The 25,359-nt window shown below is 41.1% G+C and overlaps 1 protein-coding gene across 1 annotated transcript in view; it reads left to right on the top strand.

The window, feature by feature from the left end:
* LOC143282193 (uncharacterized) overlaps positions 1-21,111 on the top strand; it is a 28,326-nt gene extending 7,215 nt beyond the window's left edge. The window contains exons 3-13 of the mRNA XM_076587777.1: positions 580-834; positions 2,539-2,792; positions 5,044-5,106; positions 6,283-6,419; positions 10,347-10,632; positions 11,325-11,569; positions 12,297-12,795; positions 13,616-13,876; positions 16,711-16,869; positions 18,584-18,718; positions 20,379-21,111. Coding sequence (XP_076443892.1) covers positions 580-834; positions 2,539-2,792; positions 5,044-5,106; positions 6,283-6,419; positions 10,347-10,632; positions 11,325-11,569; positions 12,297-12,795; positions 13,616-13,876; positions 16,711-16,869; positions 18,584-18,718; positions 20,379-21,110 — 3,026 coding nt within the window. The 3' untranslated portion in view covers position 21,111. The remainder of the gene's footprint in view (positions 1-579; positions 835-2,538; positions 2,793-5,043; positions 5,107-6,282; positions 6,420-10,346; positions 10,633-11,324; positions 11,570-12,296; positions 12,796-13,615; positions 13,877-16,710; positions 16,870-18,583; positions 18,719-20,378) is intronic.
* Positions 21,112-25,359: the final 4,248 nt, after the last annotated feature.

Genomic DNA, 25,359 nt, shown 5'->3' with positions numbered 1-25,359 from the left:
CATCCAAACATACAAAAATACATAGAGACAGATACAGAAAACTAGCAGATGACAGAAAAGCAAGGTGGGAAAAAAGGTAAGAAACCCAGCAGAACAAAACACATTAACTGGTATTCTCACAGAAGGTCAGTACAGCTGGTCACTGCTTTCAGCTTCATACTGTTGTAGAAGTCATTGAAAAACGAAACAAAAAAAACCAACCTGATTCCCTGTCTTGACCATATGTAGATGATCAAATTATTCTGTAGTATCATACAACTTATATAGATTACAAATGAAAAAAGAGCCTGATGAAAAAAGTTCTGTTTTTGTTATAGATGTACAGTCCAGCTACCTGCGGAGGCAATATTGATATATAGTATATATCTATATATCTGTAAATATATGAATCGCATATCAGGGCAGCAATCTGTTAAGATATTCTCAAATGAAAATGAAAGAAAAAAGACACAGACGTACTAACTTTTATGAGTCATATTGAGTAATGTACTGTATTTGATATATTTATACAATGATATATATAATACATAAAGAGTAAACAAAATCTGGAACGAAAGTCGGTTTACTTTCTGTCTTCAGAGACTCAGTTCATGGATCCCCTGAACATGAACCGCAATCGTCCAGCGTCTTGCACCGAATGTCATGAGGCCTTTTCAGACGCGTCCAAGCTGGCCCACCACTTCAGTGCCATGGAATTCTGTGCATTTGAGCACATCTGCGAGCACTGCAGGATGCCGCTGCCCAGTGCCTGCGCACTGAGGGCTCACCTCCGTCTCCATGATGCAAAGTTCCACGTGTTTCGTGCTCATCCTCCCTATGTGTGCCCTGAGTGCGGTGAGTCAGTGTCTTGTAAAATTTTTAAATTATATATTTGTTGTGTGTATTAATTCTTTTATACCGTACGTGTTTTCTTTTAATGATGTGGTTTACACAGATGGGTGTAGATTTTTATTATAGTTCAAGGCTCCCTTGGCTTTAAAGGTAAAAGTGTGCGAAACAAGTAAAATGTTTTGAATAGTTATATGACAAGTGCGATGGTCAAATGGTTACAGCGCTGGATTCACACCTGACTTTCCTGAGTTCAGTCCCTGTTGCACCTGGTGAGTTAAGGGTGGAGATCTTTCCATTCTCACCTGAATTTCCTGAGTTCAGTCCCTGTTGCACCTGGTGAGTTAAGGGTGGAGATCTTTCCATTCTCACCTGAATTTCCTGAGTTCAGTCCCTGTTGCACCTGGTGAGTTAAGGGTGGAGATCTTTCCAGTCTCAGCTGAATTTCCTGAGTTCAGTCCCTGTTGCACCTGGTGAGTTAAGGGTGGAGATCTTTCCATTCTCACCTGACTTTCCTGAGTTCAGTCCCTGTTGCACCTGGTGAGTTAAGGGTGGAGATCTTTCCAGTCTCACCTGACTTTCCTGAGTTCAGTCCCTGTTGCACCTGGTGAGTTAAGGGTGGAGATCTTTCCATTCTCACCTGACTTTCCTGAGTTCAGTCCATGTTGCACCTGGTGAGTTAAGGGTGGAGATCTTTCCATTCTCACCTGACTTTCCTGAGTTCAGTCCCTGTTGCACCTGGTGAGTTAAGGGTGGAGATCTTTCCATTCTCACCTGACTTTCCTGAGTTCAGTCCATGTTGCACCTGGTGAGTTAAGGGTGGAGATCTTTCCATTCTCACCTGACTTTCCTGAGTTCAGTCCATGTTGCACCTGGTGAGTTAAGGGTGGAGATCTTTCCATTCTCACCTGACTTTCCTGAGTTCAGTCCATGTTGCACCTGGTGAGTTAAGGGTGGAGATCTTTCCATTCTCACCTGACTTTCCTGAGTTCAGTCCATGTTGCACCTGGTGAGTTAAGGGTGGAGATCTTTCCATTCTCACCTGAATTTCCTGAGTTCAGTCCATGTTGCACCTGGTGAGTTAAGGGTGGAGATCTTTCCAGTCTCACAGGTCAACAGCTGTGCAGACCTGTTGGTGCCTGAACCCTCTTCATGTGTATACGCATGCAGAAGATCAAACATGCATGTTAAAGATCCTGTAATCCAAGTCAGCATTTGGTGGGTTATAGAAGTAAAAAAAACAAGAACATACCCAGCAACCCACCCGAAATAGGAGAATGGTTGCCGACATGGCGAGGTAAATGAACAAAATGGTCATACACCACTTTAAAAAAAACCACCCAAACCTTCCATCAAAAAATCTGATGGAATCGATTGCCGTAGGAGAGTGTGCAGAAGATAATGTTGTTTAGATGCCCGCTTCGCTTGTGATGGCCAAGCTTGTGATGTGAATATTGACTTATTTCCCAGGTGATGTGGTCTCTCATGTTAATGCAGTACATGAAGGTTACTTGTGGCATTTCATGCTGTTCATCTCACACTGCTGTTTGTCACACTGATTAATATGATGTTATACAACTTGGATGCTGATGATTATTTATTATTATTTAGCATGTTTGGCATCTGCAGCAGGTCTGCAACTCGTTAACTAATATTCATTGTACCAGCAGCTGTACACAACTCATTTAGCATGTTTGGCATCTGTCACAGGTCTGCGGTTTGTTAACCAACAGTCATTGTACCAACACATGTATGCAACCTGCATGCACTTCAACCGCTGCGTCGCCCTGCGCTGTTTCCAATGTAATGAGTGGTTCCCAACTGTGGAAACACTAGAGGATCATATCTACCTGACACACCCAGGGAACAAACGCTTCCGGTGCTTGCAGTGCAAACAAGTGTGCAACACTAAGGCAGCACTTGACAATCACTTTCTCCAAGCACATAAGCCCAGACAACAACAGGTGAGTGTTTGCTAACCTAAATAAATTGTAGGTATTGACTGACACTTGCGAAAAATTCAGTGGTTGCTGGGATAATTCAAATTCAAATAATTTTGTTTATAGCCCAGTGGACAGTAAACGGACCTGTCAGGTCTTTAAAATAATTTAGAGAACCCAAAGTAATGTTTAAAAAAAGTCACTCAAAACAACATTTAAAAGATCAGTTTGCCAATGTCTGGCCAGGTCCACTTTGAATTTAAATCAAGTAAACAAGAGAGGCAAGGCCTTCAAGACTCACTTGTGATACACGCTTTATTCAGTACCAAAAAAAAAAAAAAAAAAAAAAAAAAAAAAAAAATTGTTCTGTACTTAATGATATAAAGCTTCCAGGAAAAAAAAAGAAATAAGAAGAGCATGATAGCAGGTTTGAACCAAGCACATTTGGCTTGAGAATAAGTTGACTTCATTACAGCGCAAAAGCACGTCTACCAATGATGTTCAAAAATTAATATCTAAATGTGGTTTTTGTTTTGCATCATAAATCAATTACAGTATTTGAGGTGACAATGTGGTTTAAATCATATTATTTTGGTATATTTCGATTACTTAAGAAATTCTTTAATGTTTGCAGTATAGGAGATGTTGCCATAGCCTCAGGCACACCACAATACATAGGCCTAGCCATTTTCTCCTGATCTGCATGTTTGACAGGCTGACAGAAACACAATACATAGGCCTAGCCATTTTCTCCTGATCTGCATGTTTGACAGGCTGACAGAAACACAATACATAGGCCTAGCCATTTTCTCCTGATCTGCATGTTTGACAGGCTGACAGAAACACAATACATAGGCCTAGCCATTTTCTCCTGATCTGCATGTTTGACAGGCTGACAGAAACACAATACATAGGCCTAGCCATTTTCTCCTGATCTGCATGTTTGACAGGCTGACAGAAACACAATACATAGGCCTAGCCATTTTCTCCTGATCTGCATGTTTGACAGGCTGACAGAAACACAATACATAGGCCTAGCCATTTTCTCCTGATCTGCATGTTTGACAGGCTGACAGAAACTGCAAAGCGATCCATTCATGTGGTCTTTCATGCTCATTTTAGTTAATTCAGTTTCCACTTTATAATATTCATATGCAGTAAACATGTTGATGGTGTCATAAGTGTCACTGTATGTGTTCTGTCCAGAATTTGTATTTCATTTCCTTTTATTGTGAACCAAAAAAACTAGGTGAGGCCATCTTTAAACCAAACCATAAATTGTGATTTTTTGGATATGGATGCTCAAGGAAATAAATCATAGATGATCTGGAGATGTAGCTTAATCTGGAAGATTTACAACATATTATTGGTATGACTGAAGATTTTTTTCTCACTATGTTTATTCCAAATTTGGTATTGGCAGACAAAGTATTTCCAGAGAAAATGACAATGTTAATGTTAAGCACGGACACACTCACACACACACACACACACACACACACACACACACAGAGCCGAACATTGGGTTATTACATAGATTGTTTACACAAGTGAGTCAATTTTTTTTTTTTGTTTACCCAAGTGAGTCAAAAACTGATTTCCTCCAGGAACTGAAAAAGTGTCTGACAGGACATCACGGAACAAGATCTTCATTGGGCTAGCTGTAAACTGTTTGTCATGCATGATCATTCATTTATTAGTTTGACACACGAGAGTTCTGTTTTTGTTTGTTTTTTTACATGTTTTCAAGTGATGTTGGTCAGATTTGTCAAAATATTTCCTTTAAAAAACAAAGTTTATGGCAAGGACAATATTAATTCTAAATTCCACGTGCCAGGTCTGATCTGTTATGTATATACATACATACATACATACATACATACATACATACAGACAGACAGACAGACAGACAGAGAGAGAAAGAGAGAGAGAGAGAGAGATGTATATCACAATGAAAACATGTACTGAGAGAAGATAAAGTCATTACCTCAAAGAGAAAGAAAGATTTTTGACAGGAGAACTGAATTGTGAAACTTTACACTTTATGCCCTGGCTTAGCTTCTCTTATCAGACACCTTTGGTAGATATTCACTGCCAGTATTTCCACAGCCCAGTCTTGCCAGGCACAACATATTGGTCATTTCTTCTCCTTCTTAGTTCTCATTGGTTCACTACAAGGTGGTCTAGGCAATGGTCATTTCCTGGAGAGCGGAATCATTAGATTTACAGCCTGGGAGATGGGTAGTCTCGCTCACGTTTCCTTTTACCTATACAGGCAGAGATTGTTTCGCTGTCTGGTGCAGAGGGCTGCATGGAAGAGGACCCGCCTGAAGGAAGGGTGAGTCAGGTGTAGTCTTCAGTTTAAAACAACAGAGGCAAGGCCTTCAAGACTCACTTGTGATACACTTAAAAAAAAAAATCCAAGCTTTTTATGTATTGAGTATAATTTCAAAATGTAATGTTTAAGATGAGAAAGATCAGTTTAAAGCAAATTAACTCCCCAAGCATTAATTACAGAGTAATTTCCCTTTTTTTCTATCTGCACCAAAACGTTTGCAAAATAAGTAAAACTTCCATGCTTAGCAAAAGAAGTTCCTGTTTGAGCAAAAAATGATAATAATGACTGCTCTAGCTGTTGGGTCAGAATATCAGATCAAAGTGCCAAGTTTAGAGAATACAAAAAATATAAATATAGCAGTAAATGCAGTTTGCATATAATTAGGCTTCATTCTTTATTTTTTTGTGCCCATCCCAGAGGTGCAATATTGTTTTAAACAAGATGACTGGAAAGAACTGAATTTTTCCTATTTTTATATCCAAATGTGGTGTCAACTGACAAAGTAGTTGCAGAGAAAATGTCAATGTTAAAGTTTACCACGGACACACAGACGCACAGACACACACACACACACACACACACACACACACACACACAGACAACCGAACACCGGGTTAAAACATAGACTCACTTTGTTTACACAAGTGAGTCAAAAAAGGAGGATTGATGATAGCATGTTTGTATGGTTTTTGTTGTATTGGTAGTGTTAATTTTTGTTTTGTTGTTTGTTTGTTTTTTCAAGAAAGAAAGGTATTGACTTGATGAACATCAATTCATTACAGTAGAAAAAATTCCTATTTCTTCAGTACCCCTGTCTCTGTATATAAAGAATAAATTAAGATTTTATGAGTGCATCTCATTTAAAGTGTAAAACCATGTACATCCAGAAAGTGCATGCATAGTTATCTTAATTCTATGAATGACCGTCTGTGTGTGAATGTGTGCATGTATGTGTGTGTGTGTGTGTGTGGTGTGTGTGTGTGTGTGTGTCTGTGTGTGTGTGTGTGTGTGTGCTGTGTGTGTGTGTGTGTGTGTTGTATGTGTGTGTGTGTGTGTGTGTGTGTTGTGTGTGTGTGTGTGTGTGTGTGTGTGTGTTGTGTGTGTGTGTGTGTGTTGTGTGTGTGTGTGTGTGTGTGTGTGTTGTGTGTGTGTGTGTGTGTGTGTGTGTGTGTGCAGGCACATGAGGAGAAGCATGTGCACAGTGCAAAGACCATGGCCCGGTTTGCTTTCGCCTGTCTGTTTTGTAAAGACTTCTTTTCAGTGTCGCTGTCAGACCTTCTTCGTCATCTGAACCAGAGGCATGCTGCGTACAAGTGAGCTTCTGGTGTGCCGTGTGTGTAGAATGGAATAGACTGGAATAGAATACTTGTTATTGTCATAAAACCTTAAAGTTTGGAATAGAATAGATTGAAATAGAATACTTGTTATTGTCATAAAACCTTAAAGTTTGGAATAGAATAGATTGGAATAGAATACTTGTTATTGTCACAAAACCTTAAAGTTTAAGACACAATGAAACATTAACATGAGCATATTAAGAAGAGAAACATTTGTGAACAAATTTCACCATCCTTGGCTCTAATTCTGTTGGAAGGATCAATTCACTGGGCTTTGCATTTGGACGCCATATATTGATTAGGAGTCTGTGTCTGTAAGTGTTGTACTTTACACAATTGTCTTAAAGGTGAATCTTATCTTCTAAACTGTTACAAGTATCGCACAGTCTTTGTTCTTTCAGTGTATTTTTATATCTTCCCTGTTAGATTTGTAAGTCATGGGCGCTGATTCGTAACATGGTCAGTGCTTTCCTGTGTTGTGTATTTGCTGTATTCTTTAAATACGGTTCACTTTTATAATTTGTCACAGTGCTCTTGTAAAATTCTAATTTAGATGAACTGTTATGTTTCTGTTTCCAAAATTTTACATGTGAGTGTGTGTGTGTGTGTGTGTGTGTGTGTGTCTGTCTGTCTGTCTGTCTGTCTGTCTGTCTGTCTGTCTGTCTGTCTGTCTCTGTCTCTGTCTGTCCGTCTGCCTGTGTTTGTTAGTTTTTGTAGGTGCATGTGTGTGTGTTTATTGGTGTGTTGTGAGCGTGTATGTATGTGTGTGTGTGTGTGTGTGTGTGTGTGTCTGTCTGTCTGTCCGTCTGTCTGTGTTTGTGAGTTTTTGTAGGTGCATGTGTGTGTGTGTATTGGTGTGTTTGTGAGCGTGTATGTATGCATGTGTGTGTGTGTGTGTGTGTGAAAGTGTGAATTTGATGGTTTTGTGTCAGTGGACACGGTGTGTTTTGATCCTTTTATATTATCAGTTTGATATTTCCACCGCTGTTCCTGCTGCATACAGTGTCTTCTCACAACAGACAGGTATTTACATCTAGGTGTTGGTCAAGGAGTTATGATTAAGGAATTCAGACTGGGGTAAGCTCACTCAGTCTGGTTCTGTGACAAAGCTGAAAGCGATTATTGTCATCAGTAGGGGGCTCAGTAGGTGTCCTGAATACGTTAAAGCAGAAGTCAGTGCTGAACATCACCAAAGTGACTCAGCAGCAGTGCAGGGTCTCCTCTGGTGTGTGGCCGCCTGGTGACCTACCATCAGTTGTTTACTGTGGACTGCTGATGCTGGGATTTTAACAGATGAATATGTGTGTGGCTGTGTATGTTGGACTTGGAATGAGTGGTGTGTGAGTAATGTCACTAAAACAGTGCAGATAATAGGGCAGCAAAAAAAACCAAAAACAAAAAAAAAACCCACCTACGAAAAAAAAAACCCCAAAACAAATGAACAGCTGTTGTCTTAGTCTTACATCTTCTGCTTGTTTGCAGTCCTGGCTAGGATGCTGTCCTTGCCCGTGTAATCATCATCCCCAGTTCTTCCTGCCCTATACCTCTCTGTGTCCACTTCCCCAGTCCTCACAGTTCATATTGTTTCTCCCCACTACCCACCCCAGTTCTGTTGTTCTCCACCTTCTTCTTCTGCGTTCACTCGTATGCACACAAGTGGGCTTTTACGTGTATGACCGTTTTTACCCCGCCATGTTGGCAGCCATACTCCGTTTTCGGGGGTGTGCATGCTGGGTTATGTACTTGTTTCCATAACCCACCGAACGCTGACATGGATTACAGGATCTTTAACGTGCGTATTTGATCTTCTGCTTGCATATACACACGAAGGGGGTTCAGGCACTAGCAGGTCTGCACATATGTTGACCTGGCAGATCGTAAAAATCTCCACCCTTTATCCACCAGGCTCCGTCACCGTGATTTGAACCCGGGACCCTCAGATTGACAGTCCAACGCTTTAACCACTCGGCTATTGCGCCCGTCTGTTGTTCTCCACCAACTGTTAGTGTCTTCTACACTATTCCTGTGTGCTTCTCTTTTTTCAGTATCTTTTTCATCATGATATCCAAGTTCTGAGGTTCTCCTTCTTTTCCCTTAACTCTGTGAAGAGTCTTTGGGGCGCTGCACAGAACTGTTCACCAGATTCCTTGTAGTCTGTTGGTCATATGTTCCAGCATGGGTCTCTGCAGATGGTTTTCCTGTTCATTCTGCAGTTTTGGAAGTTCATCAGGTTTTTTTTCTCTTCCCCTCGGCCTCCCTCCCTTAACAGTTCCTTGGAAGATTGTTTTAGCAGGGCCATTAGACCTTGTCAGTTGGTCATATCAGCATGGCTGTCTTTTCTTAACTGATGTCAGCAGATCTTCATATCATCCAGTTTGCCACTTGTTGTTTTTTTTTTTGTTTTTTTTTTTGCTGCCCCATCATCTGCTCTGTTTCAGTGGCATTACTCCCACGCCGCTCATTTAGATTCCCCCATACATGGCCACACCCGGGTTCGTCCATCGCAGTTCCAGCGTCGGCAGTCCAGAGGGAACCATCAATGTTAGGTCGCCAGGAGGCCATACACCAGAGGAGACCCTGCACTGCTGCTGAGTCACTTCGGTGGTGTTCAGTGGTGCATGTTCTGATTTAACGTACTTAGGACACCACCTACTAAGCCCCCTACTTATGACAATAATGGTTTAGTCGTGGAGCCAGACTGAGTGAGCGTCCCTCCCAGAGTGGAGACCGCCACCACGTCCCTCAAACAACAGCCCCCCATGAATCTGCTGACACTGATGACATTGACAGGACTCACCCCAAGCACGGAAGTGGAGGGGTATCAAAACTGAGGTCACCATGAGAGCAGGGCATGAAAGGCCACAGACTTTGAGACTGTTTTGTTTATATTGATGATGATGATGGAGGAGGAGGATGATAATGACTATGACGATGTTGCTATTGGCACACTTGTTCATTGGTGATATTATCTAAGGTTTAGTACCTTTTGATAACATATTGGTGATATTATCTAAGGTTTAGTACCTTTTGATAACATATTGGTGACATTATCTAAGGTTTAGTACCTTTTGATAACATATTGGTGACATTATCTAAGGTTTAGTACCTTCTGAACATATTGGTGACATTATCTAAGGTTTAGTACCTTCTGATAACATATTGGTGACATTATCTAAGGTTTAGTACCTTCTGATAACATATTGGTGATATTATCTAAGGTTTAGTACCTTTTGATAACATCTCATTTCTGTGACTTGAATTCTTCTCTTCAAATCTGCCTTCCATGTCTCACATGCATACAGGAAGATAAAGAGTCCCACATTTTTTTAGGGAAGGTGTTAATCTTTCTTTGGTTAAGCCTTTTGGTGGTGAGGCATTAAAAAAAAAAAAAACAAAAAAAAAAACGTATTGTGAAGTTGTGGAACAGGCATTGGGAAAAATTGTTTCCACAGACAAATATATCACCATCATTTAGATTGTGGAACAGGCATTGTGAAAAATTGTTTCCACAGACAAATATATCACCATCATTTAGATTGTGGAACAGATATTGGGAAAAATTGTTTCCACAGACAAATACATTATCATCATTTAGATTGTGGAACAGATATTGGGAAAAATTGTTTCCACAGACAAATATATCATCATCATTTAAATTGTGGAACAGATATTGGGAAAAATTGTTTCCACAGACAAATATATCATCATCATTTAAATTGTGGAACAGATATTGGGAAAAATTGTTTCCACAGACAAATACATCTTCATCATTTAAATTGTGGAACAGGCATTGTGAAAAATTGTTTCCACAGACAAATACATCATCATCATTTAAATTGTGGAACAGGCATTGGGAAAAATTGTTTCCACAGACAAATACATCTTCATGTTTTTTTCACACAGGTTCACATGTTCCATCTGTCAGCAAGGCTTTGTGAAGCTCTCCTTGTTGCGTATCCATGTGTTGTCCAACCATGGAGCCAGCAGCGGCAGTGATAGGGGCAGGAAGGCGTACGCCAAGTACCACTGTTTGATGTGCCCCTCATCTCTGCTGAATGCGGAGTCCGCTCTGCCGCACATCATGTGGCACGTGGTGAAGAAGGTGGTGGACGCTGTTGTAGACACACCAGAGAGGTTCACCCTGCTTGTCAACAAACAGTCCATGGACATCCAGGTGCCCGTCTTGGATGTGAGTGAATTACACAACTGCTGTGCTTTAAGCTTGGGGTGTTTGTGTAAGATTAAAAAACACAAACAATCTGTGGATGTGAGTGAATTACACAACTGCTGTGCTTTAAGCTTGGGGTGTTTGTGTAAGATTAACAAACACAAACAATCTGTGGATGTGAGTGAATTACACAACTGCTGTGCTTTAAGCTTGGGGTGTCTGTGAAAGATTAAAAAACACAAACAATCTGTTGTTTCTTCACTGAATGTACGCAGGTTTGTAAGCATCGATCTCTGCCTGCATTTTGTGTGTTGGTAATAGTCAGGTTGAGGACAATGTATGATTGTTTTCCTTCTTTTTTTTTTCTTCTTTTTTTTTCTTGTAAAGTCCCCCTCCCATCCTGTCTCCCTACCCTAAAAAAATACAACCACCACCAAATATTGAAATAATGCATCCCTCCCTATATAAATAGTAATAGTTATTTATCCATTTGCAAGAACGGTAAGCACTTTTTGTAGAACATCAAGTGATGCCTTATGGGCATGGAATGGGTTAATGTGAATAAACATTCATATTTGTATGTTTATGACATGTGTTGACCACGGCACAGTGGTGCTTTGAACGCGTATCACAATATGAGCTGATTTTTGCTGCGCAAGAAAATGATATCAAAAAACAAAATCTTGTCAAAGTGAAAACTTGTGTGTGTGCAGGCAAATCAGAAGGCCTATTTCTGTCGATCGTGCGGTCATGTGTTTCCCACGATTTTGGAACTGCAGCGTCACCTGTTGAAGAGCGATCACCAGGTGTGTGGAAAGTTCCGCACCTGTCCTTACTGCCAGCGCTTTGACTTCAGCAGCGTGGACAGGTTTACTGAGCACAAAGAGAGGTGTGTGACCGAGTGTGAGTCCTGTGAGCAGACTGCTGCAGGGGCAGGGAACCCACAGCCTGTAACAAGGTGAGGGATGTGGACGGGTGGGTCCTGCTGTCGGAGTTGTCTTTCCTTATTTGTTTATTTGTTTATTATCATTATTGTCTTTGTACTTTGTTTTATTTCTGTTATTTTAATTTAATTCAATTATCATTAAAAAAAAAAAATTCTCTTGTTTTTAGCTGTGGTTTTTTTTCTTATTTGTTTTTTATTCATTTGTTTATTTTTAAACTAATTTATTTGTTTATTTTTTCCTGCATTTTGTTTTATTTACTTATCTCTCAGCTTACTTTTATGTTTATTTATTCATTTATTTGGTTTAAAAAAAAAAAAATTATTCATTGATTTAATGATGTATCCCTTTATTTGTGTATGCACTTTTTTTTTTCTTTCTTTTTCTCCTCAAGGCTTGACTAAGGGTGTTGCGTTACGCTGCTGGTCGGGCTCTGCTTAGCAGATGTGGTGTTTCATACATGGATTTGCCCGAATGCAGTGTTGCCTTCTTAAGTAACTGAACTGAACTGAGTTCTCTTTTTCTGAACAGCCAGTCGATTGATTACCAAGAAAGAAGCTTTGTGTTGTTAACGTGTGGTTTGTGTATGTGTATTTGTGTGCTTTCATTTTGTTCTTAAATTAACGGTTTTTTGACAGTGTTTGTGTTTAGAGACACAGGTTATTATTTCTTGCAGTTTACTCAGAGTGGCGCTGGGGTCAGCAAGTGTTAATCCATTCCTGTTCTGGTTTTTTCCATCAGCTCCAGACCTGAGGATGTTGATGCAGTTGTGAACAGTGGCAAGGCTGGAACCGAATCTGGTGAACAGATGGAGTTGGAACCTGGCAAGAACTTGGTCCACCCTGCTGCTCTTGATCACAGCGTGCACCGGCTTGCTGAAAATCCAACACATGTCACTGCTTCTGGGAACATGGAACGGCTAGAAACTATGAAACCATCGTCTTCTGGTGTTGGTGCACTCCTGACTGATGAAGGAAGTCAGAAAGAGAATTGTTCCAATATTCCTGGACCGTTGATAAGTTGTGATCCTTGTGGATCCACATGTCCAACGGGGAATGAGAAATCAGTGTGCTCTGTTGTCTCTGGACAGGTGATTCAAGATACAGCGGAGAAATCGCCATGTTCTGTCAGCCCTGAAAAGAGAACTGAGAAACAATGTGACACACCCCGAAATGTTTCTCAACCAAACACCCTTGTTATTTTCACGAAAAAGGGCAAAATTGTTGGACATAAACAAATGGTAATGATTTTTTTCTTTGTCTTTTTTCTTTTGTGTGTGTGTGTGTGTGTGAGTCTGTGTGTGTGTCTGTGTCTGTGTCTGTGTGTGTGTGTGTGTTTAAAAAGCTTATAATGTATATGTTATGTGGTGTTTTTTTTTAGGAATTTGCAATAAAGAGTGTTTTCATCACAGGAAAATACATAGTCAGTATTTTCAGTGCAATACATCACAAAGCATTTCAAAGCAGTGTATTGCAGTGCTGTGCATAATTTGCTTTTCTTGTGCTTGTGGCACTTATAAATAAGGTACTCCCTCACATATAGTAACAAGTATGCAGTACTGCACAATGAATAAAATGCTGTATTATGCATTACGATTGTAAGTTGCCACAAAGTAGCACCTGTCGTGTGACATGAAGATGCCAGGAAAAGTGGATCTTATGCCTCACATTTTGCACAGGTGCCTGTGATGAGTCTAACTGTAGTCACTTTCATGTGCCGGTGATGTGACTGACCGTATAGTTTTCACATAGGTGGACAGTTAATTTCTGTTACTTTCATTCTGTGTCAGATTGTAATATTATGTAAATAAGGAAATTATTGTTATTGTTTTGCCTGTCAAAGCATAAGTAGCAAACATGGTCATGTGTACACGTACGCACGCCTGCACGCACACGCACGTGCACGCACACACACACACATACACACACACACACACACTTATTGATATTGTGTCAGCTTATGCTTTTTGAATTTCAGAATATTGTCGATACTTTTGTGGATGGAAAAAAAATCATATGTTTGGGTTGTTGTTTTTTTAATCTTTTTTTTTTTCATTTCAGAGTCTTTTGTCTGAGAGTGAAATGGGGAAGCAAGTGACATTCAAACACAAACTGGTCAACCCACAGTCTGACAGAACTGCATCCACAGGCCATTTTCCCAAATCAGCCGTGTCCAGTGCACCTCCGACACCAGGTTCTTCAGGGCCTGTTTCAAGTGGGAGAGAGGTTCAGAAGTCTCCAGGTCTGCCTTTGTCAGGGAACAGTTCCTCGGTCAGCCAGATAAAGGAGGAAGATGATTCTTCACACTCTGAAGATGCAGAGGTTAGTTTGTGTGTTTTTGATACCCAAACTGGCAAGCATTGTGACATGTTTTGATGTTAGTTTGTGATCATTCCGGCTTTGCAGGCATACTAACTTAATCTGTATACTTGGGGATATGTCTAGAATGTGACTAGATATCATAGAGCACTAATTTCAGTTTGCCGAAATATTAACTTGATTTACTGAGTGAAACAATATAGTGGGGATTTCAACCTTATGACCAATTACAATCAGCACTATTGAAAATTTTGAAATGTTTCCTGCTTGACTTTGTGCATTGTCACTCCAGCAATTCCAGCTGTAGTTTGTTCATTATTTGCCAAATCAGTTTCCTGAATTTTACTCCATTTGTTCAGTGTTGGGACCAAACTAGAATGTAGTTCAGAGGAAAAGGAGAGGTCAGATTTTCACATTTTAATGTATTTTCTGGATTTACTTTGCTGGTGAGAGTTTCCTTAAAAAGCAGGATTTTTCCTGTCATAGCACTGGGAAGTGGGGGAGCAGTGGCCTTGTGGTAATATGCTTGAGTAAGAAGCGTGTGTCTGTGGGTTTGATTCCCATATGAACCACGCTTTTTGCCCCCTCCTCCTACTGTGTGCTAGTCTTTCAGATGAGATGATAAATTGAGGTCCATGTGTTACTAAGTGTACAGGAAACAAAACCCTTAGCGGCAAAGAGGTAAATTGAGGTCCATGTGTTACTAAGTGTACAGGAAAAAAACCCTTAGCGGCAAAGAGGTAAATTGAGGTCCATGTGTTGCTAAGTGTACAGGGAAAAAACCCTTAGCGGCAAAGAGGTAAATTGAGGTCCATGTGTTGCTAAGTGTACAGGAAACAAAACCCTTAGCAGCAAAGAGGTAAATTGAGGTCCATGTGCTGCTAAGTGTACAGGAAAAAAACCCTTAGCGGCAAAGAGGTAAATTGAGGTCCATGTGCTGCTAAGTGTACAGGAAACAAAACCCTTAGCGGCAAAGAGGTAAATTGAGGTCCATGTGTTGCTAAGTGTACAGGAAACAAAACCCTTAGCGGCAAAGAGGTAGACAAATGTACTGTTTTGGTAAAATTGATACACTAGGAGACAGAAAAAATAAAATAGAAATAATGGTGGCACTGCACTGTGGTGAGGAACTCTCTGTGGGGAGAGCAAACTGATTTCCACACAGAAAAAAATGTTCTGACAAAAAAGTAATACAATTCAAAAGTAGTCCACTACACTACAATACAGTGCATTACAATACTGCGCAATGCAGCACAATGCTATACAATACAGCACAATACACCACAGAACAGTACAATGCAGCACAATGCTATACAATACAGTACAATACACCACAGAACAGTACAATGCAGCACAATGCTATACAATACAGTACAATACACCACAGAACAGTACAATGCAGCACAATGCTATACAATACAGTACAATACACCACAGAACAGTACAATGCAGCACAATGCTATACAATACAGTACAATACACCACAGAACAGTACAATGCAGCACAATGCTATACAATACAGCACAATACACCACAGAACAGTACAATGCAGCACAATGCTATACAATACAGTACAATACACCACAGAACAGTACAATGCAGCACAATGCTATACAATACAGCACAATACACCACAGAACAGTACAATGCAGCACAATGCTATACAATACAGCACAATACAGCACAGAACAGTACAATGCAGCACAATGCTATACAATACAGCACAATACAGCACAGAACAGTACAATGCAGCACAATGCTATACAATACAGTACAATACACCACAGAACAGTACAATGCAGCACAATGCTATACAATACAGCACAATACACCACAGAACAGTACAATGCAGCACAATGCTATACAATACAGTACAATACACCACAGAACAGTACAATGCAGCACAATGCTATACAATACAGTACAATACAGCACAGAACAGTACAATGCAGCACAATGCTATACAATACAGTACAATACACCACAGAACAGTACAATGCAGCACAATGCTATACAATACAGTACAATACACCACAGAACAGTACAATGCAGCACAATGCTATACAATACAGCACAATACACCACAGAACAGTACAATGCAGCACAATGCTATACAATACAGTACAATACACCACAGAACAGTACAATGCAGCACAATGCTATACAATACAGTACAATACACCACAGAACAGTACAATGCAGCACAATGCTATACAATACAGTACAATACACCACAGAACAGTACAATGCAGCACAATGCTATACAATACAGTACAATACACCACAGAACAGTACAATGCAGCACAATGCTATACAATACAGTACAATACACCACAGAACAGTACAATGCAGCACAATGCTATACAATACAGTACAATACACCACAGAACAGTACAATGCAGCACAATGCTATACAATACAGTACAATACACCACAGAACAGTACAATGCAGCACAATGCTATACAATACAGTACAATACACCACAGAACAGTACAATGCAGCACAATGCTATACAATACAGTACAATACACCACAGAACAGTACAATGCAGCACAATGCTATACAATACAGTACAATACACCACAGAACAGTACAATGCAGCACAATGCTATACAATACAGTACAATACACCACAGAACAGTACAATGCAGCACAATGCTATACAATACAGTACAATACACCACAGAACAGTACAATACAGCACAATACAACGTGATATAGTTCAATACAACGCAATACAGTGCAGTACAGTTCAACAGAACACAACACATCACAGCACCACACCATGCAACACAATACAGTTTGATATGATACGATACACCGGCCCGGTCAACAGGAGCTGGTGACGGCAACACCAGCCTTGGCCATGGCAGAACCGGACACACAGCTGTATCACACTTGTCACCTGTGTGGACTGACCTACACTTCAGCTGACCAGCTGGCTACTCACCGCTTCACTGAACACAGAGCACAGAAAACCGTTCTAGCCTGTCAGGTGATGAAAAAAAAATTTTTATTTTTATTTTAATCTATCATTGAAGATTGTCAGATTCTTCTGTTATCAAACTGCCTCTGTGGTGATATGGCTGGGATGATGATGATGAAATGTTGACTATTATGCAGTTTGCAATGTGTGTGTGTTTTATCTTCAGTTTAATGTCTGTTCACTATAAGTGTTTTTGGACATGTGTGTGTGTGTGTGTGTGTGTGTGTGTGTGTGTGTGTGTGCGTGCAGAGTGTGAAGTGTTGTCTGGTGATTTATTTTCATTTTTACATTGAATGAAGGGTACAGAAGGAAGTTCTGAAAGCAGACACAATTTTTAAAGCTGAGATGATTATTTGTTATGACTGCTGTTGTTGCTGTGTTTAGCTGATGCTGAGATCCAACAACCCAGGGTAAAAAACAGCAAAAGGTTTGTGGCGCAGTTTCACAGTGTCCTGCATATCCATGAATTTTGAAGTCGTCGTTCTACTGCTTGTGAATACGCATTCGTAGTATGTGGTGTGGAGGCCTTGTGGTAACATGTCTGCCTAGGAAGCGAGAGAATCTAAGCGCAGAGGATCGAACCCCACACTCAGTATTTTCTCCCCCTCTGCTAAACCTTGAGTGATGGTCTGAACACAAGTCAGTTGGATGAGATGATAAACCAAGGTCCCGTGTGTTACATGCACTGAGCTCACACATGGAAGAAACCACAGTTACAAAGGGTAGTCCATGGCAAAATTATGTAGAAAAATCCACTTTGATAGGAAAACAAAATACACCTGCAGACAGATAAAGGGGGTTCTGACAAAGGAGAAATACACTACGCTACACTGCACTATACACTACACTACACTACACTTACACTACACTACAAGGCAAGGCAAGGCAATGCAACGCAATGCAACAATACAATGCAAAACAATACAATGCAATACAATACAATACAATACAATACAATACAATACAGAAAGAGTTCAAGACTTCTTCTTCATTCATGGTTTGCAACTCCCATGTTCACTCTTATGTACACGAGTGTACATGTTTGACCATTTTTACTCCACCTTGTAGGCAGCCATACTCCGTTTTCTGGGTTGTGCATGCTGGGTATGTTCTTATGTTCTTGTTTCCATGACCCACCAAACGTTGACGTGGATCACAGGATCTTTAACGTGTGTATTTGATTTTCTACTTGCGTATACAAAAGAAGGGGGTTCAGGTACTAGCAGGTCTGTACATATATGACCTGGGAGATCAGAAAAATCTCCACCCTTTATGCACCAGGCGCCATTACTGGGTCGAACCCGGGACCCTCAGATTGAAAGTCTAACGCTTTAACCACTTGGCTATTACACCCGTCAGAGCTAAGACAAAACAGGAAGAATACTGCACAATGTACCGTTGTTGCTTTTTGTGTGGGTGTATGTCTGAATGTGTCTTCATGTTTTACATTTATTTGCTTATTTATCATCATTGTTGTCTTATTTATTTATTTATTTATTATTATTATTATTCTATTATTATTATTTTTATTACTATCTTTTTTATATTATAATTATTATTTATTTATTTATTTATTTATGTAAGCTTATCTATTATTTATTCACCTTTTAAAAAAAATTTTTTTTTTTATCAAGGCCTGACTAAGCGCGTTGGGTTAAGCATATATGGATTTGTCTGAACACAGTGACTACTGAAACTGAAACTGAAACTGTTGCTTTTGCAGCTGTGCCAGAAGAAAGGGAAGACAATGATGCTGTCCAGGCCCAACCTGAAAAAACACCTGGTGCGCAGACACAACCTGGCCAAACCTGTGGCAGACACCATGGTGTCGCAGAGTGAGGCGTTATCGTCCTCTGAGGTGATTGGACTTTGGAGTTAGGGAACACTGCGGAGCATGTTGCCCTTGATGTTTTCTCTGTGTGCTGTATGGAACACATGTTGCCCTTGATGTTTTCTCTGTGTGCTGTATGGAACGCAATTGTCCTTGATGTTTCTGTGTGCGTGTGCTGTATAGAACACATGTTGTCCTTGATGTTTCTGTGTGCGTGTGCTGTATAGAACACATGTTGTCCTTGATGTTTCTGTGTGCGTGTGCTGTATAGAACACATGTTGTCCATGATGTTTCTGTGTGCGTGTGCTGTATAGAACACATGTTGTCCTTGATGTTTCTGTGTGCGTGTGCTGTATAGAACACATGTTGTCCATGATGTTTCTGTGTGCGTGTGCTGTATAGAACACATGTTGTCCTTGATGTTTCTGTGTGCGTGTGCTGTATAGAACACATGTTGTCCTTGATGTTTCTGTGTGCGTGTGCTGTATAGAACACATGTTGTCCTTGATGTTTCTGTGTGCGTGTGCTGTATAGAACACATGTTGTCCATGATGTTTCTGTGTGCGTGTGCTGTATAGAACACATGTTGTCCATGTGTGGAGTGTTGGCCTGGTGGTAAAGTGTCCGCCAAGGAAGGGAGAGAATCTAAGCTCAATGGTTCAAATTCCACTGTCGCCATTACTTTCTCCCCTTCCACTAGACCTTCAGTAGTGGTCTGGATGCTAGACATTCGGATGAGACAATAAACTGAGGTGCTGCATGCAGCATGCATCTTGTGCACGCACTAAAAGAACCCACGGAAACAAAAGGGTTGTCCCTGGCAAAATGCTGCAGGAAAATCCTCTTCAATACAAAACAAATAAAATAGCAGACAGAAAAAGAAAAAAAAAGGGTGGTGCTCTCAGTGTAATGACATGCTCTCCCTTGGGAGAGCAGCCCAGTCTTCACTTGGTGAAATCTGTTGTGACAAAAGAGTAATACAATTCAATATGATGTTTTCTGTGTGTGTACTGTATGGAACACAAACTGTCCATGATGTTTTCTGTGTGTGTACTGTATGGAACACAAACTGTCCATGATGTTTTCTGTGTGTGTACTGTATGGAACACATACTGTCCATGATGTTTTCTGTGTGTGTACTGTGTGGAACACATACTGTCCATGATGTTTTCTCTGTGTGTGTGTGCTGTATGGAACACATACTGTCCATGATGTATTCTCTGTGTGTGCTGTGTGGAACACATGCTGTCCATGATGTTTTCTGTGTGTGTGTGCTGTGTGGAACACATACTGTCCATGATGTTTTCTGTGTGTGTGTGCTGTGTGGAACACATACTGTCCATGATGTCTTCTCTGTGTGTGCTGTATGGAACACTGTTGTGCACAATGTTTCTCTGGTTTTGTCTTTCACACAAGGCAAGTGAGGGGAATTTGGTTTGCAACTCCCACGTTCACTCTTGAATTTGGGTGAAACATATTATTTGTTGCACCAAAATGACGGATGTATTTATTTCACTATTCTGTTTTTCTCAAGATATCCTGAAGTATCCAACTTTATATCACCTCTCTAAAACTGTAGTCTTCAGAATCCAGGTCTCTTTCTTTCCCCGAGTGCCTGCATGTTGGGTTCACTTGATAATCATGACCCTAATGACACAGGATTTTAGTGTCTGTTTTGTCTTTAAGGTTCAGGATCCCACATCACCGACCTTCAGACGGCGATCAACCACCGACTCTGAGCAGTCCACGCCGTCCACCCACAGCACAGACTCTGTCAAGCGGCTCCGCGTTGCCGAGGACGACCAGCAAGAGTACGTGTGTGCCAAGTGCAAGTTCAGTTGTCCCAGCCGTGAGGATTTCCAGGGTCACATCGGAGAGCACAGCATGGAGGACTCTGTTCAGTGCCTGGAGTGTGGCCTGTGTTTCAGTGCCGTCTCCTCCCTCAGCAAGCACCTGTTCATGGTACACCGTGTCAAACAGCCCCACACCTACATCACACAACACAACATCATACTTGAGGCGCTCCCCACAGACCTCCCGGCTCGCATGGAATTGCCGCTACCTCCTGGTAAGCCAGAGGTGTTCCACGAGGGTCTTCTGCAACCATCACCGCTCAGCCAGGTCCCAGCCTACACAGAGGGAGAGGAGGTGGACAGCAGCAGGCTGGAGTGCAACGTCTGTTACAAGGAGTTTGAGCATGAGTGGGCCCTGAAGTCCCACATGAGGACGCACGGCATGGCGTTCATCCGCTCTCGCAGGGCCATGCTGCGACATGTGTGCAGTCAGAAAGGGGCTGAGGAGAAAAGGGAGAGAGATGAAGCAGAGGACCAGAGGCCTTTGCAGCAGCTGCAGAGTGAATCGTCAGATGTCACAGTGTGTGAAAAGATGTCCAGTGTCAGTAAGACAGCTGCAGAGTGAATCGTCAGATGTCACAGTGTGTGAAAAGATGTCCAGTGTCAGTACTACTACTGCAGAGTGAATCGTCTGATGTCACAGTGTGTGAAAAGATGTCCAGTGTCAGTACTGCAGAGTGAATCGTCAGATGTCACAGTGTGTGAAAAGATGTCCAGTGTCAGTACTGCAGAGTGAATCGTCAGATGTCACAGTGTGTGAAAAGATGTCCAGTGTCAGTACTGCAGAGTGAATCGTCAGATGTCACAGTGTGTGAAAAGATGTCCAGTGTTAGTAAGACTACTGCAGAGTGAATCGTCAGATGTCACAGTGTGTGAAAAGATGTCCAGTGTTAGTAAGACTACTGCAGAGTGAATCGTCAGATGTCACAGTGTGTGAAAAGATGTCCAGTGACAGTACTGCAGAGTGAATCGTCAGATGTCACAGTGTGTGAAAAGATGTCCAGTGTCAGTACTGCAGAGTGAATCGTCAGATGTCACAGTGTGTGAAAAGATGTCCAGTGACAGTACTGCAGAGTGAATCGTCAGATGTCACAGTGTGTGAAAAGATGTCCAGTGTCAGTACTGCAGAGTGAATCGTCAGATGTCACAGTGTGTGAAAAGATGTCCAGTGACAGTACTGCAGAGTGAATCGTCAGATGTCACAGTGTGTGAAAAGATGTCCAGTGACAGTACTGCAGAGTGAATCGTCAGATGTCACAGTGTGTGAAAAGATGTCCAGTGTCAGTACTGCAGAGTGAATCGTCAGATGTCACAGTGTGTGAAAAGATGTCCAGTGTCAGTACTGCAGAGTGAATCGTCAGATGTCACAGTGTGTGAAAAGATGTCCAGTGTCAGTACTGCAGAGTGAATCGTCAGATGTCACAGTGTGTGAAAAGATGTCCAGTGTCAGTACTGCAGAGTGAATCGTCAGATGTCACAGTGTGTGAAAAGATGTCCAGTGTCAGTACTGCAGAGTGAATCGTCAGATGTCACAGTGTGTGAAAAGATGTCCAGTGTCAGTACTGCAGAGTGAATCGTCAGATGTCACAGTGTGTGAAAAGATGTCCAGTGTTAGTAAGACTACTGCAGAGTGAATCGTCAGATGTCACAGTGTGTGAAAAGATGTCCAGTGACAGTACTGCAGAGTGAATCGTCAGATGTCACAGTGTGTGAAAAGATGTCCAGTGTCAGTACTGCAGAGTGAATCGTCAGATGTCACAGTGTGTGAAAAGATGTCCAGTGTCAGTACTGCAGAGTGAATCGTCAGATGTCACAGTGTGTGAAAAGATGTCCAGTGTCAGTACTACTACTGCAGAGTGAATCGTCAGATGTCACAGTGTGTGAAAAGATGTCCAGTGTCAGTACTGCAGAGTGAATCGTCAGATGTCACAGTGTGTGAAAAGAATTCCAGTGACAGTAAGACAACTGCAGAGTGAATCGTCAGATGTCACAGTGTGTGAAAAGATGTCCAGTGTCAGTACTATAGAGTGAATCGTCAGATGTCACAGTGTGTGAAAAGATGTCCAGTGTCAGTACTGCAGAGTGAATCGTCAGATGTCACAGTGTGTGAAAAGAATTCCAGTGTCAGTACTGCAGAGTGAATCGTCAGATGTCACAGTGTGTGAAAAGAATTCCAGTGTCAGTACTGCAGAGTGAATCGTCAGATGTCACAGTGTGTGAAAAGATGTCCAGTGTCAGTACTACTACTGCAGAGTGAATCGTCAGATGTCACATTGTGTGAAAAGATGTCCAGTGTCAGTACTGCAGAGTGAATCGTCAGATGTCACAGTGTGTGAAAAGATGTCCAGTGTCAGTACTACTACTGCAGAGTGAATCGTCAGATGTCACAGTGTGTGAAAAGATGTCCAGTGACAGTACTGCAGAGTGAATCGTCAGATGTCACAGTGTGTGAAAAGATGTCCAGTGTCAGTACTGCAGAGTGAATCGTCAGATGTCACAGTGTGTGAAAAGATGTCCAGTGTCAGTACTGCAGAGTGAATCGTCAGATGTCACAGTGTGTGAAAAGATGTCCAGTGTCAGTACTACTACTGCAGAGTGAATCGTCAGATGTCACAGTGTGTGAAAAGATGTCCAGTGACAGTACTGCAGAGTGAATCGTCAGATGTCACAGTGTGTGAAAAGATGTCCAGTGTCAGTACTGCAGAGTGAATCGTCAGATGTCACAGTGTGTGAAAAGATGTCCAGTGTCAGTACTGCTACTGCAGAGTGAATCGTCTGATGTCACAGTGTGTGAAAAGATGTCCAGTGTCAGTACTGCAGAGTGAATCGTCAGATGTCACAGTGTGTGAAAAGATGTCCAGTGTCAGTACTGCAGAGTGAATCGTCAGATGTCACAGTGTGTGAAAAGATGTCCAGTGTCAGTACTGCAGAGTGAATCGTCAGATGTCACAGTGTGTGAAAAGATGTCCAGTGTCAGTACTGCAGAGTGAATCGTCAGATGTCACAGTGTGTGAAAAGATGTCCAGTGTCAGTACTGCTACTGCAGAGTGAATCGTCAGATGTCACAGTGTGTGAAAAGATGTCCAGTGTCAGTACTACTACTGCAGAGTAAATCTTTGGAAGTCACATTGTTCAAGACATTCAGTAACGGTACTACAGCTGCAGAGTGAGGCGATAAATGATGTGAGAAATCACATTTGTAACAGTGTGGACACCAACCCTGCGGAATAACTGCCTTGTTTATTCAAAATGTCTATGATTGACAAACCATAATTTTCCGCCAACAGGCGTTGCAGCGCATAAGGTGCACCCCCTGAATTAAAAGAAGAAAGTTATTTTGAACATGTATGAGGCATGCACATCGGATAAGCTGCATCTACCGTAAAGTGAAAGTCTTTGGTTATGGCTCTGTTATCAGTGGATGTAGTTTTCTGAGCGGTGACTTCGGAAAACTGCATCAAAATCTGGACTAGATTTTGTCTGCTTGTTGACTTGGCTCTGTTACTCTGTTCGTCTACTTGGTTATCTGTTGTTTTTTAAACACCTTTTTTTTTTCTCACAGTTCAACTGCCTTCAGTTGACTGTACACTGTTGTAAAGCCCCAGTTCGTCAGCTTGTTCAATCAGAACCCAGTCTGCTACTCCTGCTTCCAGTCCCATCCACCTTTTTGCTTTGCATTCTGTTTTTGAATAACAATCAGTTCACTTCTGATATCTCTACTTTCACACCATAAATTTATCCCCAACTCAGACACTGCTCTTTTTTCATGGTCTAAGGGCGAACTACAATCACGTTCTGTTGAAATTTGGTGTAATATGCGATTTAATTTCAATTTAATACAATGATGAACATGAACCATGTTGAATTGAACAGCAGTAAAACTGAAGTGTTGCTGTTCAGTGTGATCATGAGCGTTTATTCTGATCAACTAGTTTAGTGTGATTGACAGCATTTGTTCTGATCAACGATGTTGTCATATACAGAGTTTGTTATGACAGGCGGCACAAGGTGGCAATCAGAATTTAGTTTTCACACAGGGCGCATACAGCTGATAAGATGCAGGGGTCAGATTTGAGTAAAAAAAAAAAGTAGCACCTTATACTGTTTTAGGCTCAAAAGTATGGTAATCATTGTTTCCAGTTTGTGCATGATACATAGTGGAGTGAGGAAAATATTAGTAAAGTGCCTTCCCCAAGGTCATTTACCGTGCTAAAATAGGGCCTTGAACTCTGATCATTGATCCCATTGTTGCTTTTGCTTTATTACGATTTTCTGTGAGGTCTGTCAATCTTTTCAGGTAAATCTGAAGACAATACAAAACAATGTTTCTTTGATATAATTCAAAGTGTTGGAGTTGGGAACACTGCCAGTGCAATGTTATATCAATCAGAAAAAAAGATCACGTTTGCTATTTCTCTTTGAACTTTATTGAGTTTTATCATTGTGCATGATGTAAAAATGTAAAATTCAAATGTTGGTGTAATTTAGGTGTAATATTATTCCTGAATGACGTTTCTATAGGGAAGGGGTGGTGGGCAAAGAGATAGTTACACATTGCTTTGGGAATAAAGGCCGTTATTTTATGGAGTGTATCTACCTGGTCACAGCTTTGTATAATATTGTGGGAAAAGTAAGAGGGAACAAATCAGGGACTCAAATTTCCCATCAATCACAAGATATTTTTTACTTCAATTTTTCACTATTTTGTCTTCAAAACCAAACTATTCAGCCTAAGTATGTGATTTTGTGAACTTTCAACCTGAAAAAGGGACTTTCTGTATCAGTGTATGTGTTTTAGACTTGCTGAAGTTCAC

The sequence above is a fragment of the Babylonia areolata genome, chromosome 5 (genome assembly GCF_041734735.1).
Source record: "Babylonia areolata isolate BAREFJ2019XMU chromosome 5, ASM4173473v1, whole genome shotgun sequence".
NCBI classification, from domain to species: Eukaryota; Metazoa; Mollusca; class Gastropoda; order Neogastropoda; family Buccinidae; genus Babylonia; species Babylonia areolata.
The sequence above is the reverse complement of the archived record's forward strand: the minus strand, read 5'-3'. Positions and strand labels throughout refer to the sequence as shown.